A 16,768-nucleotide genomic window follows, 5' to 3' on the forward strand; every position below is an offset into this window, starting at 1 on the left:
AAAGCAAGAATCCACAAGAATCCACAACAATCCAAGGTTGTTTTCTGCCTTACACACCTGGGAACATGTGTCCACATCCACACAACCAAGCGCGAGCGCGCGTACACACACACACAGTATTGAAAACATTTCAGCCACGCTGACCTTGAAAGTAGTGCAAGTGTAAAAGCTATTTTGAAAACGGTGCTTGGTAATAATTTTAAGTTAATCTGACAAAAGTTTGAAGAGTCCATTTTAAAATGGCTTGTTAAAACCGAATAACTGAATTAAATATTTTTCTTAACAAGAGATATACTGGGGCACTAATTATTTTTGAAGGCTCCTTTGTTGGGGCTATAGTTCATCATGTCATACTCAATACAACTTGTACCATGGAGTCTTTCTTCTGGTGATTTATGTCAACTGACACTAAGGAGAAACTTTCTGCGAATGGTGAATTAAATTACCATTCATTACCATCTCATTTAAATATCGTTATCTTGCCAGAGCTGCCAACAGAAAGCAGCAGTTCTAATGTTACTGATAATGAGGGACAATTTGGTTCAGCTGATGGAGTAGATGAGCACTACTTCCCATCTGTTCTCCTTCCTAGGTCTCTTCTCTTGTGAAACAGGATCTCACTCTGTAGCTCTGGCTAGCCTTGAACTCATGGGAACCCTGCCTTAGTCTTCCAAGTACTAAGATTATAGGCGCAAACCACCATGGTAAGCTTGTTTGCCACTCTTCTATTTTGCATGTCATATTAAAGTAGACTAGAATTTTTTTATTTTCTTACATTTGACTGTACAATACAAACTTGATTACAATGCTTCAGCAAACAATACTGTATTTAAAACAATACAAATTTACAACGTGTGCTAAGAGAATTTATTTCATTAGATTCCAACTCAGCATGGAAGTGAAGTGCTCGCTGCTCAATTTGAGACCAACTGCAGCTTTTCCAGAAAAACAATCGCCCGGCCTCTGTGAGACAGGGCCTCACCACGCAGCCAGCTAGCCTCAAAGCGGGCCTCCTTTCTCAGTCTCTCTCAAAAGCTGAGGTTATAGGTACAAACCCAGCTGCTCCCCCAACTTTATAAGGTCAGGACTCTGAACAAACGACTCTTTAGTTTTTCTTCCTCTGTCTTCATTCCTATTGTATCCTTAGAGCTTCACAGTGTCAAAGAAGTTAAAAGTAAGACTGGAAATATATCTAGCTAAGACACCTGGCTTTATATACACAAAAGTTTAATAATGTTGTCACAACCCCTAATAAAATGTACTTATATACTAATCCAGAGTAAACTAACTGTACATATTAAACTGTTCAAGTATATCAAGAGCTTATAAAAAATGAGAGGCCCCAATATAGACAGACATCTCTTTGAAGCCCAGTTATAACTTCAATATGATTAAGTGACAGTTCTATATATTTTTAAAAATTTTACAATATCATACATTCACAATTATTCCAAAATTTCAAATGAACCAAACATAGGATGTAGTTTACATCAGTTTAATGCCTTCTGTACAGCACCAGAGGTTAAAAGTGGATCTGACCAACCAAATGTTCTTTATTAGTCCGTTTGTCATCACACATTTCTACAGTACATGTACAGGGGAGAGGAAGACAGCTCAGGTCAAAGCTTTCGCCTTAAATAAATATGCACTTCATCTACTCCATACTGAACACCCAATCAAGCGCCTCGTCTCTGAAGGCTACCCAAGTCGCATGGGATTCTCTAGATTTGCTTTGAAAGTTTCAAGAAACCTGGTAGCTAGTTCATCATCAACCACTCGGCTGTCACTTGACATTGTGACAGTTATAAGCTGGTGCTGCTGCAGTTGAGGGTTCCCCTCTTCATCCTCAGTCAGCTTCAGCACTGGGCGGAATCTCCCAACTGCCAAGATACAGGCCTGAGGAGGGTTAATCACTGCAGTGAACTCATCGATGCCAAACATCCCCAAGTTGGAAATACTAGAGAGGAGAGAAAAACACTGCTGAAGGTGGTGTGGTCTGAATTAGGTATACAGACTTTATTACTGAACCTTATGCTATGCCACTCAAAGGCCAAAGAACATGTCGATCAGCACACATACATATATAAATATCCTATTATCAAACAGGGAGTACTCAACTGGAGGTCCTTCCTCGTCAGTGACATATTGCCAGAAAGGAAATGGAAGGTGTGACTAGTGAGGACAAGAAATGCAGCTCTTAGGGTTTACAGATGAACTCATGATGAAATACTACAGTTCTACACAGAAACTCAGTAAGTGAACTTATGTTGCTAGGTAAAAGGTCAAGATAATTATATTTTATTTATTAACATTTAACTATGAAACCTGAAAATAGTATCATTTAGCATAATGCCAAAAGACAGATACTAGGTAGGAGATTTAAAGAAAATCTATGACTGCTATGAAGGTATAAGACAAATGAAAGAAACTGAAGCCCTCAGAAACAGTTAACAACAGTTGAGTTGCCAAACTGAATGCAGAATCCCAATCAAAACCTTAGCGAAGCATAAGCTGTGTGTCTCTGTGTGAAAAACAAATGAACTCTACAATTTGTTGGACTATGTGGAGCCAGAAAAGCTAATCCTGAGTGTGAACAAAGCTGGAAGGGCTCCTTACAAACATCTTACAAACATCTCCTTACAAACAGCTGGGTTTCAGTGCTCACTGAGCAAGGGCCAGACACAATGTAAACTTTGGCACGGAAGCTGAGTAAGACAGCCATGTCACCTTCCCCTTGCTACGGGGAGAAACCTTCCAGTACAGTTCTGGGCTGATTTCATGGTTTTTATGGGAAAGAAAGATCCAGGATTTCTACTTTACAGCACATGGCAACCTATTTTAGAAAAAGAGAATGGCACTGCCTCCCATGACAACCCAGAAGATCTTCACAGGAGAGGCCAGAGCTCCTGACAAAGGACAGATATCACCAACCAGGAGGAAAAACTCAGGCACAAAGAAATTCATTTGCAGAGTTTCTGTCCATTAAAACATCAGCAGGAGAGCAGAGGCGGTCAGGAGGGGTCAGGAGCCACCTGTATATGCATCCTAAAGGGGTTGTGCATCTGAACATGCTACTAAGGCTTACACATTGGCTTTACAGAGCAGATGCCAGACTTTAACAATGCCTTCATCTGATGAACTACCAGACAACCAGAAAACTGATGGACTAAAAAGGTGTCCAGTACTATTCCTTGGCATGCACCTAATCACAAAACGCCAAGCTAGGGTCAAATTTGAAGCCTATTAAAATGCCATCAAGAACACAGCACTGGGACCCCATGCAATGACGAGAGAAGTGAAAATCAGTGCAACCATGCTGGAAAACTCTTTGGCAAAATCCGTCAAAGCTTTGAACCCAGGAATTCCATTTCTAGGACCACACACCAAAAATGGGCCCCATGAGACAATGGCAAACATGTGCCAGAAAGGACCGTAATACCTACCCTATGGGGATTAAGACCAACATGGATACGTTAACAGAGATTATTTAGCATAATAATAAAATACTACTACTACTACTAATGACAAGAAAGGAAATGGCTGAGGTTTGTTTATAAATAAATAAAAAATAAAAGCTTAAGAATGTGGATGTCATTTTAGGATAGCTAAAAGTTAATAAAAAGAATGCTCATTTCAAAACCAATAGGCTCCGCTAGCTGTGGTAGGAAGGCCTGGCTACTAAGAACAAGACCTCTCATGTCCTGCTGCTGTCTAAGTGAAGGTGCATTATACTCAGGCTGTATTTTAAAAATGTCTTCAACAAATACATGGGAAAAGGTTCACATGGACTACTCGCTTGATGCTTCTGACAATTAAGAACTTAAATCTTACCTAAAAGATCCTCCTTGGTACTCCTCTGGCATCAATTTCCCATCCCGTGCTTTCTTTGACAGAACCTGAGGAAAGGACAGAGTACAGCAACACGACACAGTCATGTCAGAGTCAACTTACAGCACACCCTCGGCTGGAGCTCAGGCTAGGTGCTAGGTATGTTCCAACTAGTTACAGGAAGCTCGAGAACAGGAGATCTAAGAAGTTAAGGCACTACAAAGTTCCCTGAAAAACTCTGGAGCTCTTGGTTTGCCATGCACCAATGCTGTGCAGTGGTTCCATGCCCTCTGCACAACACTGTATACTTTTCCTTATGAGGCTTAAAGGAGGTCAATCCAGTAGGTTTTGAAGAAATTGCAGTATTGCATCAATTATAAGGATAACCATGCGTTTTAATGAAGAAATAAATGTAACACAAGACCTAGAGTTTGCTATTATATATAAATACAATTACATATATGGTAAAATTAATATAATATATAATGTATATAGTAACTCTCTCTATAAAATACATGTAAATGATGTCATGACAATGTTTTGCAGATTTGATTTCGGCTGTGACTTGCCTTTAACCCAACAATGACATATTTGGGATTACTAAGGGTCAAGAAATGACTTAGCCAGGGGTCCACAGATTTTACCAGCAAGTTTTACTAAAAATACAAATTCTCTGAACAATTAGTGCATTCCAAGGCACTCCTAGAATTGGATGCATGTCAATGAACAAGGAAGTTAACATCAGATAGAACAAAGGACAGAGAAATGAACTAGTTACTTTGAGAGTGAGGCAACAAGGGATATCCTGAGAACACGGGATAGGGAAATGCATAAGCCATGGGAGATACCGAAGGCCTGTGAAGGTAGCGCTGGAACTGAGACACAACACTGAGAAGGAGGCAGCCAAACAAGGCTCCAGGAGAAACTGCATTGCAAGCATAAATCTTAGGCAAAGACCCAGGCCCCACTGCAAAACTGTTTCCCCTCTGGCCAGCCCGAGTATTAGTCTCCTCACAGCGTGTTCACTGGCTGCCTGAAGGCCCGATCTCACAATCCTGCAAGGCCTTTACTGCATCTTCAGTGGATGACTGGTAACTCAGACCTCTCTGTTCTTAACTTTGCCTCAGTCATCTTAATCTGACCTACAAGATCTGTGTGCCACCAGAGCAGCACAGCTGCATAGCTCCATTCCTTTTCTTCTTTGTCCCCAAACAAGTCACTGCCCCATGTGGGGTCTGTTAACTCTGCAGCTATCCTCCACCTGTTCATTCCTTAAATATGGAATATGGGGTTTTGTTTGATGTTTTAGAAAACATGACTGATTTAGAGGAACAGCCTCACTCTTACCACAAACTACTCAGTGAGAACTGTAATGCTTAGCTGTTGCACAGGCTCTATACTCTACAGAGTCCAGTTGACAGGGCCGAACAAGAGCTCTATCACTAAACAGTACAAAGTTTACACAAATTACTTAAGTGTTTTCCTTATCAGTTTATCAATTCCATGAAATTATTATTTTGTCTTTGATAGGGTATCTTTAAAGAGGACTGAAAAGACCTAATATATATGATTGGCTTAATGCAAAAGCTAACACACAGGGCTAGCATCTTGATGGTGATGTACACACTGTTAGTCCCAACACTTGGGAGGCAGAAGTAGGGAGATCTCAGTGAGCTTGAGGTCAGCCTGGCCTACAAATCAAATTCTAAGACATCCAGGACTACATAGACAGACCTCTTTCAAACAAATAAAGAAACAAACAGCTGATACATTGGATGCCTGCTCGTGTTCATTACAGCCACTGTTGTTACTGTTATGCAAATGCCTTAAGAATTCTTTAACAAGTTCACAAAACATTCATTTAAGAGATAGACATATTAGTCTATATAGTCACAAAATGACTTTACTTCTAAAATTAAAATCACTCTGTTTTTCTGTTCAAACACTGTTCAAAGCATTTCACTTTTGAGTAAGACACAGTATAAAATCTCTGTGTACAAATGATAACAAATGGCCACTGTATAGGGACTTTCTTCTAAAATGGGGAAATTGCTTGCTTTCCTGGAGGGAGAAAGCACAGAGGAGTAAGTATACTTACTACCAAAAGAAGAGCAGCAAGCAGCTGACGCACCATGGCCACTGAGATTAAACACAGAACCCAGTTTATGCCTGGCACCCCAAAGACTCAGAGTGGCATGCTGGTCTGGGCTAGGGCAGCAGGACCCTGAGCTAGTAGTATTCAACAAACCCGAAAGGTTCCAGGAGGCTGCGGGGACTGCTTCCTCATCTCTTAAACCAAGGTTCTTTCACATGCAAGGATCAGAGAATGCTAGCATTGCTATTTTAATGATGCCGTGTTACAATAGTAAGAACTGCTCAGAACCATTGAAACCTGTAATAGTTAAAAGTTAATGCACACCAAGATTAGAAAATCCTTGCTCTACAGATCAGTGACTTCCACCTAACATTTTTAAATTGTTACCTCAACACTTAGTCTCCTTTCACCTTTGCAACACTGAAGCCCATGTTTCTCAATGGTGCTAAAAATCCTTGACATATAAAATTCATGAACTGTCCCTTGAACCTGTAGCTTTACTTTGTGGTGTTTCAGTTACTCTGTGGTCAACCCCAGGCTAACAATATTTAATGGAAAACTCTAGATATGAATAGTAAGTTTGAAATTACATGCTCTTCCTGAATAGCCTGATGAAAGGACGCACTACCTCCTGGTCCAGCTTTCTCAAGCTGTACACACTTCCAACCCATAGACACGGAGCAGCTCTCTCCAGCAGATCAACTCTCCCGGCATCACCAAAGTGCTCACGCTCACCTAATCCCTGCTGTGCTTAACTATGTTTCCAATGGGCAGGAGTAACGACGCTGGCAGTTTTACTACACTGCAGTGTTATTAACTGTTCTACTTTATTGTTATGTTAAACTTGTAATGTGCCTGATTCATAAACTGAGCTCTGCACAGGTCTGTATGTACAGGAAAAGTATATACAGAGTGTTTTCCGGCTTGTTATCCTTTGTGGGCCAAAAAAAATGACTTATGTTAAATCCCAGAAAAAAACAGATTATTTTAACTGACCTAATTAGTACAACCTTTCAATTAAGGAAAAACTGTTGCATTTTAATCTTTAAAGATATTAAAGTTTCAATACAAACACTTTAGTGTGATACTTCTGCCAAAAAAAAAAAAAAAATTGGTCTTGGGAATTACAGCGGCTGTCAAAGTTGACTGGTATGCATCCCTACCTTGTAGTGTGGTTATGTGCTAGGGACAACAACAGAAGCCTTCATACTGGAACTTCAAAAATTGCTTTTCAATAGATTCAGGAAACTTTTGGGAATGTTAATTACTTTCAGTGGTCTTAATTTACAACTTTAAAATCTACTTGAAATAACACCAGGATGGCTAGTCTTATGTCAGCATGACATACACACTAGAGTTAAGGAACCTTAATTTAGACAATGCCTCTATAAGATCCAGTTCTAAGGCATTTTCCTAATCAGTTATTGATGGGGGAGGGCCAGCTCATTGTGGATGGTGCTGTCCCTGAGCTGGTGGTCCTAAATTCTATAAGAAAGCAGGTTGAGCAAGCCATGGGAAGCAAGCCAGTAAGCAGCACCCTCCACGGTCTTTGTACCATCTTCTGCCTCAAGGATCCTTTCCTGTTTGAACTCCTGTTCTTATTTTCTTCAATGATGAACAGTGCTGTGGAAGTGTAACCCAAATAAAATAAACCCTTTCCTCTCCAGCTTGCTTTTAGGTCATGGTGTTTGGTCACAGCAAATAGAAACTCTAACTAAGACAATTTTTAAGACTGAATTTTGGACTTTGGAAATTAAGCTTTTGCCCAGAACATGAATGAAGCTGACCTCTAATTTACATGCATATTAATTTTAGAATTTTAAAACATTTAATATTCTTACAGGTGCCTTGATAAAAACTGAAAACCTTAATAAGTACCTGAGATCACCCCCCCCACACACACACCCTACCCTCCTCACAGGCTCTCAAGCAGGTGCTAAGATGAAAGTACAGTCAACAGTTTGAAGGCAGTCTTCTGGACACATACCTTTACAGAGTCAGCGATCTCCTGAATGCCCTTAGCGGCTGCATCTTTTATGATTGGTGTAATTAAACCTTTATCTGTTGCCACAGCCACTGAAATGTCAACAGAGGGCAGCTGCTTTGGGCCTTCTCCATCCCAGGTGACATTAACCCCAGGCATTTGCTGTAAGCAGGAAAACACATGCTATGAAGAAAGCAGCCTGAGACCATAGTCAGAGAAATGTGACTTACACTATTGTTGATGTGAATACAGCTACAGAGAAGGAAATACATAAAACTTTGGTTTGGGAAAAAAAAATGAACATTGATTACTGTTCATATTTGGGAAAAACAAAACACTGTTCAGCAGTATGCATGACTAAGAAAATTCTGATGGTATTGAACATGTTTTGAACTATATGAACTTCAATAGGAACTTGAAGGGGACAGTGTAGCAGAAAACAGTAGTGACACTCAACCACTTTCCTTTGGCATGAAAACTCAACTTTTTTAGCACAACTCTGAAATACGTATTAACAAGCCCTCAGTAAATGAGTCTTCTATTTAAAATCAATTTCCCAAGCATCACAAACAGGAGATAGACATTACACACACAGGTACAGACTTAGAGAGAGAACTACCCTGAAGAACGAAAAGAACATTCAAAATGGCTAAATGGTGTATATTGATGTTGCCAAATATCACAGGGCAAATCTGGGGCTGAACACAGAAACCAAAAGCCAATTCATCTTCTCAGAAATTCTGTGCTTTCTGCAGAGTAAGACCAAGAGTCCAGGGACGTCACTTAACAATGGGAAGCACAGCCTGATTCTGTTTTGCCTCTCTCATGTCACTCTCATGTCACTTCTGCACTATGAAGATGATATTTTCATTCTATCTAGATTGTTTTATTCTTTTACCTCGGAATCAGCCAGTTATTATTATAATTTCTCAGTAACTGTTCATTCACAACAATGCCACAATGTTAAAAGATCCTCAACAGATCCCAAGTTCTTCAATACAAAGAACAGGGGGCTAGAGGAGTGCCAGGTTGAAAGCATGCACTACTCTTGTAGAGGATCAATGCTTGATTCCCAGCATCTGCATTAGGCAACTCACAGCTGCCTGAAGCCCTCTTCTCCAGTGCAGGAGCATGCTCGAGTACACACACACACGCACACGCACATGTACAAGCCCATATATAAAACACACCAAACCCCCACAAGGAAGACTATTTTGGAATGACATTTAATTAATGAATACATAATGAAGACCCATGGAAGATGATCTAAGTTGGATTCAAAACAATATTCAAACTCTTAACCCTTTTAAGGAATTATTAAGATGAATTCCATACTCAAGTTTTCTAACCACGCAGACCTAAGGAAAGGAAGAAACATATAATAACTGACTGGGGAAAACAAGCTGGCAACAATACAAGCTAGGTGGCGCTTAGAGCACCTCAGGCAACATCAACATGGACAACCACAGCAGCCAGAGGCTCTGGGCTTAGATAATTGGGAACCTGCATGAGAGGAGCAACTTTCTGGGAACTAGATGTTTTAAAAATGAAGAGAAGACTGCAAATTCAGGCACAAAGCAATATCTACAAAGTAAAGGAGAAAGCACCAAAATCAACTAGATCTAGTTATTTTTACTAGGAAACTGTGTAAACCCCTATTAATTACTTAAAAGTGTGGCTGGATAAAAATAAAGAGAAGAGAGCCAGAATTCATTTTGACCAGGCCCTGGGTAACTGTGAAGCAGCAGTAGAGGTGATGCAGGCTTCTGCTGACCACCCCTCATCTCCAGTGCTGGCTGGCCCTTCTCCAAGGACAAGGGATCAAATAGTGTGGACTGTACAGATGCTCTTCATTCTGCTACAATTACTTTGGGAACTCTTTTGATCCTCAGTTTCCTTACCTGTAAAGCAACTAAACTAAATAACACAATATTTTAGCAACAAAATTATTCACATTTTAAGCCAAGAGACACTTAAAAGGCACAATTATTTTGGTTTGGCCACTTACTTTAAGAGTAACAGCTGCTGCTCTGATGATAAAGTCATTTACTGAGACTTTAATGTCATCTGAAAAAAGAATAAGTTATTATTAATTAATTATTAATATTAAAACCAGTATTTGTAATACTTTAACACTGGCCCTTGTGATATCAAACTTGTAGAGTATGGAAAAGTATGGCACACAGTGATGAAAAACAAGTCTGTTTGCTTTGTGAAACACATTTCCTTGCTTAGCAAAATGTGGATTGCATGAAATGCTACGCACAGGGCTAAGGGAGAGCACACAGTTTACTTGTAGGGTGGAGTACAGTCTACAGGTAACCTGTGCTTACCATGCTCAGGCCTTGCATTCAATTTTCAGGATTCTTCCATCAAAAAGTTCACTTCTAAGCCCTGATTAGCATTTTGTGAAGGCATTCAGCAATCATGCACATGAACTGGAAGAGCACAGCACAACTATGACGGAAGAGAAGTCCCAACTACCATGGCTCTAAAGGGCAAACAATCTCTGTACTTGTGTGCTGGTCGGTCTTCTTCATTTTCAAATGTCTCTGTTCTGTGCACATTTTATAATACATTGATAATATTAGAAGAGTAGAGTATGTAAATATATCAAATAGATGACTGTATTTGTAAAGAGTGCTTAAACTTCCCCTTTATCTAACAGAGTGTATGAAAAAAGAATTTAAGACAAGCACCTTTAAATATTAAACAGGGTCACTAAATGTGAGCTACTTTTTAGCTCAGTGCCACAGTAGCCGTATGCCAGCCTCTGGCAGCACCCAAGTCCATCACCTTACCTAAAAGTCTGTTCTCTTCGTACTGCAGCCTGAAGAAGCACCCTGCCCTTCCTCACTTTCTTCCTTTCCATACTTATATTCACTGGCTTTCTTGGTTGCCCAGACTCATCCAGTTTTCTTCTCCTGTCTACTCATTTACTGTTGGGCCCCTCTCTCCATGTTCCTGCAACCCAGACGGGAACTGGAAGACTGGTGATTCTGATGCCATCTAGAAGACGTTACCATACCTCCAAAATTCTATTTCTAACCTTACATACTCAGAGCTTCAGGACCATACATTCAGTTGCATACATAAGATGCTCCCTACCTCCAAAGCAAGACCTCTCAAATCTAATGTATGCAAAGGTCACTTCATCTCAAGTACTTTTTAAATAAAAATTCCTTACTATGGGAAATTTCAAGTCCTAGTAGTAGTAATTAACACATACATAATTAAAAAACTGAATATGGTAATGTACACCTGGAGAGCAGGGATAGGATGATCATGAATTTCTGTGGGCTACAAAGGACAGAACTTACCAGAACATCCAACCAATCAGCTAACCAACCAACTAATCAATCAACTAAACCCCAAGTATCAATTAAAATTCCAGACATAAAGAGTTTCACTCTTAAACTCTATCAACATTAAAGAGAGAACCCTATTGTACTAAACATTCTATAGCATATAGGAGTAAGACACATTTCCTAACTAACTCTTCTATAAGAACTGAAGACAAACACCTGGAACATGAACGAACTCAAGGAAAGATAGCAGAAATTTCTTATGGGTACCCATGCAATTATACATAGTTCAGACCTGCCTGGGACTTGCAATCCTCTGTCTCAGCCTCCTGAGTCCACTAGCACTCATCCAATATAAAGAATCTTAATGAAATGTTAATAAAACCAAACTACATGAAAAAGCTTTGTATGAGGAATATCAGGTTGATTGAACAATTGATATCCAACTAATGTAATTTGTCATTTTAACCAAGATGAAAACAAACAAACAACTTTTTGAAAAAAATTCAGCATTTAAACATGCTAAAAATTCTCAGAATCAGAGAATGGGAATTTCCTCAACCTGAAAAAGATCTATAAAAAACTTACTGTAAATGCTACAGATTGAATGTTTTTCCCTACCTAAAATACAGAACACACAGGAATACACCTCTGGTTTTTATAGCCAGTGCAATAAGGCAAGAAACAGCAAGAGGATGGGTAAGGTTGAAATAAGATCTTCATGCTAAAAAATCCATACCTATCTGAGACTTTCTTTTGAAATGTTTAGAGAGACAATTCAATTTAATAATCTGAAAATGTGTTATGAATACACAATTAAAAAGTGCGTAAAGAAGAACGTTATTCAAGTGCCGTCTAAGACATACAATCTATGCACTCTTTAATCAGTTAAGATTTATCTTCCTCCTACTTTGATTAATCCTCTATAGCCTATTTTAAGGAAGCTTTGACACACCAAATTTTTATGTAGACAGTATACTATTAATGTTCATAGTTAAGAGTTTTGTTAAGACCTTTGCTTGTCCAGCTAGTACTATCACAAGCTATTCAAGATCAGCATTTAGCCTGAGCAAGTCATTCATCTGTCCTTATCAAAACCACCAACCAACCAACCAACCAACCAGCCAGTCAACCAACCAACCAACCAACCAACCACCCAGAAAACCCAAGCTAAGGGAGAAAAAAATGTACAGCCTACTTTTGCTTAGGAAAGCAATCACCGGGCAGTGTGTGACCCCATGAGACTATTGGCAGGCTCCGTGTGTGGCAGAGTGGATGAACATGAACTGAATGACCAGGTGGAAATAACGCAGAGAAGATGTTTCAATGAGAGCAAGGAAGGACAGAAATCTTTATTGTATATAGAGTAGTAAACCGTGATTAACTCAATGTTACATATCCAATCTATTTCATGTAGGGAAAAACCATTCTCTCCCGTGCTAGAACAAGCCAGAGTGGATCACAGTCAGGTTATGATGTGAGATTAAAGGCTACACGAGGTGCATTTACAATGAAGTTCATGATCATCAGATTAGCATGCACTCTGCAGTAGTAACCTCAACTTTACTGACCTTTGACCAGATCTCGCCTAACCTTTAGAACTGCGCCAAGGTCACAGTCAGCTGTAGCATAGGCATGAGGCACAGTACTTTTTGATTCAGTTAACCTCTTAGCGATAACTCTTCGAATATTGCTAGCAGGAATTTCAGTGAATGTACCCTGCCCAAAAAGAAAAAAAAAGGAGGCAATTTTTGCATTAAAACGTAAAACATAAATGGAAAAATATGTAAAACCACTACCTATCTGAAATTCAGTCTACAAGACCTAGTAATTACATAAAAGATTAAGAAACGTATGATTAAAATTCTTTATGCAAAGGGAGAATATAAGAAGTCTAAGTATTTGGTTTGAGTTTATACAACTATAGAAAAAAATAGCAAAATTTAAATTTCAGTTCTGAATGAGACATTTTGTGTTATCCTGTTTAAGGTAGCTAAAAGGAAACCAGCCTATCATCACTGTATACATATATACTATGTGTACCCACACATATGCAGAGGCATGCTGAGTATGGGAGAAGCAAATTACTATGTACATATGTAAAATGCATATATGCTTATGTGTGTTTAGGCAACATATTACATAAGGGATAGCTGGTTAATGACCATGCATTTCTGTGATTTAAAAATAATCATGAGTATCTTATTTCCTAGGAATTCAAAGTATAAGCTATAAATGAGATAAGAAAGATCTTCCTGTGATTTTAATATAAGTTTTCTGTAAAGGCATGTGCATCCAATTACACTTATTCCTGTTCTCATCTTTTATTCTAAGGATAAGAAAAAAAAACCCTATAATTTATTTTTTCTTTTACAAATGATATTTGAAGAACACTTCTGTTAGCAAAATGTTCTGATTGCATGGAACACATGCTCTGTATACTCTGTGAGCATTTGAAAGATTTATCTCCCTCCTACTTTGATTAATCCTCTATAGCCTATTTTAAGGAAGCTTTGACACACCAAATTTTTATTTGGTAGACAGTATACTATTAATGTTCATTAGAAATGTTGCATGTAGCCAGGCTTGGTGGCGCACGCCTCTAATCCCAGCACTCGGGAGGCAGAGGCAGGCGGATTTCTGAGTTCGAGGTCAGCCTGGTCTACAAAGTGAGTTCCAGGACAGCCAGGTCTATACAGAGAAACCCTGCCTTGAAAAACCAAAAAAAAAAAAAAAAAAAAGAAATGCTGCATGTGAAGCTCTTAGTTCTCAGTCCTTTCCAATCATGATAATGAACAATCTTCTTTACTAATGGAAGCAGTGTGTGTTTATTTCCCTTATTTTAAAGACACACAGAAGAAAAATGGGTTAAACAGAAGAACAAAACAGCTGGAACATGGCTGTCTCTGAGGAAGAAAGGTATCGTGTTGTATGGTTAAGTTCTAAATAGCTCTTAATTCCTTTAACAAAAAACAAATATACCCATAAAAAGAGGCTATGAATTATTCTAACATGCAAGTAGAAGTGCCGAGACTCGAGCATATATACATGTGGTAAAGTGAAGCCAAATCACACTCCTGTGAAATCTATAAGAATACCAATTAGGGGCACTCCCTATATTTACAGCTTTAAGCTCTGGTTAACATGGATTAAAAAGTGCTTATAAAGCGCATGGTACTTGCTTTTATTTCCTTCCTCACATATCTAGACTGTCTTAGTCAGGGTTTCTATTCCTGCACAAACATCATGACCAAGAAGCAAGTTGGGGAGGAAAGGGTTTATTCAGCTTACACTTCCATACTGCTGTTCATCACCAAAGCAAGTCAGGACTGGAACTCAAGCAGGTCAGGAAGCAGGAGCTGATGCAGAAGCCATGAAGAGATGTTCCTTACTGGCTTGCTTCCACTGGCTTGCTCAGTCTGCTCTCTTATAAGAACCAAGACTACCAGCCCAGAGATGGTCCCACCCACAAGGGGCCTTTCCCCCTTGATCACTAATTGAGAAAATGCCTTGCAGTTGGATCTCATAGAGGCATTTCCTCCACTGAAGCTCCTTTCTTTGTGATAACTCCAGCTGTGTCAAGTTGACACAAAACTAGCCAGTACATAGACCATGACAGTCTCACTGAGACGACCTTACCGCTGCATTTGGTTGCCCAGGAATGGATACTGGTGGGATCATTGGACGAGGATAAGATGGCCCGGCTGTATCCTGAGGAGGCACAGATGCTGAGAGGGAGGATGGAGGAGCTGAGGCTGGTCTGGATTCAGTAATCTTGCCCATCTGTTTGAGCTCAACTAACTTGAGTGCATCTCTGGAAATGAAAGGAAACTGGATAACCATGCAGCAACAAGTAATACAGACAGTCTCAGAAATGATGCTGAGGTGTGAGGAAGAGAAACAATCAAGCAAAGACTACAAAATCTAAGCAAGTCTTTCCCTAGACGGCCTTCTGATTCTTATTAGGTATCTGATGCCATTCAAAAATTTTCAAAACCCAATTAATATTTTGAATTTCTAATAATTAGAACCTATTGGGCATATTTAAGATGACAATTTTCTCTATGAGAAAAAAACCCTCTTACTTAGTATCTTATGTTAATATAAGAAGCAGAATTCTATGATAGGCCTAATCTATTTGATCCATATAACACCTCAGTATCGAGTAAAGATAGTGATTTTTATTAAAAAGTAAACTTGTCTTATTGGGAGACAAGTGTCATTAGCTAGATGGATAATGTAGTAATTGGAACATTTTACTGTATGTTTACCAAGTAATTTTCACATGGCATTTAGAGAGTGTCAAGCTCGTAATCCCTATGGCTTTCATTGGAATATTTCCCAAATTATTATCATTTAGAATGAAAAATAAACTATTTACAGACCTGTCTTTGGTACTACTTTGTAAAACAAAGGTACATTTGTTTACAAAGGGATAAAACTAAGACTATAAGATATGTCAAGTCCTCACTTCAGTTTTGTAGGTTATCTATCAACTTTACTTAGCCTAGAGTCATCTGAGAAGAGAGTCTTTAAGTACTGTCCAGGTTGGATTGGCCAATGGGCATGTTTATGGGCTACTGTCTTGATTGTTAATTGATTGTCATAGGAGCGCCCAGCCCACTGTAGTGGCACCTTTCCTGTACAGGTGTTTCTGAACATGTGTTCTTGGAATATTTTAGAAAACAAACTGACAAAACAATAGAAATGTTACAACATTCTGGATTCCCAATACTGAAGAGGAGGGAAGAGAAGAAAAGAGCCTACCAAATGTCCTGTGTGTTAATAACTCACAGCATCCAGGTGGAAGAGGTGTTACTGTTACTCCTAATTTAGACGCACATGGACTCAAAACTTAAGCTCAGCATCTAAGTCAGTCTTAAGCACCCACTGCACTCCAGGTGTTAAGAGAAAACATTACACACGACTCTAGGAGTCACCCATCAGTCACACAAACTAGAGTGATGGGATCTCATCTTTAAAAAGGAATACAGCAAAGTAATGAGCTAGAGAGCAATGAGTGAGAAGACAGAACAGCTGGGGGAGGCCTGGGCATTTGGGCATTACGCAGAATGGTGTGGAGGGCAAGTCAAAGGGCTGGGAGAAAGGTCTATCTAGGCAGAAAACAAGTAACTTCCAAGATGAGGTTTCTAAGAAAAAGGCGGCCAGAATAGAAGTGTAGTGACCAGGGTGGAGAGGCAGGCAGCTGAGTACAGCCAGGGTTAAAAACACTGGGGTACACTGAGGTTCAGAGCTGGCTGCAAAGTCTGTGCTTTCTACCTTTCTAGTAGCTATGCTACTATTTGATTTGTTATGCAAATCAAATAAAGTGAAAGCAACTTTCTCCTAAGAACAGACTACCTAAGGATTAATGCACGATGAGCAGATGCTATGACTCAACAAGGAACTGGGATATGCCTAACCTACAGCTACTGGGGGCCTTCTGACAAGGGCCTGGGATATGCCTAACCTACAGCTACTAGGGCCTTCTGACGAGGGCTGGGAGATGCCTAACCTACAGCTCCTGGGGCCTTCTGACAAGGGCCTGGGAGATGC

At 39.5% G+C, this 16,768-nt stretch overlaps 1 protein-coding gene across 1 annotated transcript in view; it reads right to left on the minus strand.

Moving 5' to 3' along the window:
- Positions 1-1,481: 1,481 nt before the first annotated feature.
- The window catches only part of Pdhx (pyruvate dehydrogenase complex component X), a 58,224-nt gene continuing 42,937 nt past the window's right edge, over positions 1,482-16,768 (minus strand). The window contains exons 6-11 of the mRNA XM_021151849.2: positions 14,852-15,026; positions 12,784-12,931; positions 9,916-9,974; positions 7,911-8,069; positions 3,832-3,896; positions 1,482-1,957 (exon numbers count right to left, since the gene is read on the minus strand). Of these exons, the coding sequence (XP_021007508.1) occupies positions 1,699-1,957; positions 3,832-3,896; positions 7,911-8,069; positions 9,916-9,974; positions 12,784-12,931; positions 14,852-15,026 (865 nt within the window). The 3' untranslated portion in view covers positions 1,482-1,698. The remainder of the gene's footprint in view (positions 1,958-3,831; positions 3,897-7,910; positions 8,070-9,915; positions 9,975-12,783; positions 12,932-14,851; positions 15,027-16,768) is intronic.

The sequence above is a fragment of the Mus caroli genome, chromosome 2, assembly GCF_900094665.2.
Source record: "Mus caroli chromosome 2, CAROLI_EIJ_v1.1, whole genome shotgun sequence".
Lineage (NCBI taxonomy): Eukaryota > Metazoa > Chordata > Mammalia > Rodentia > Muridae > Mus > Mus caroli.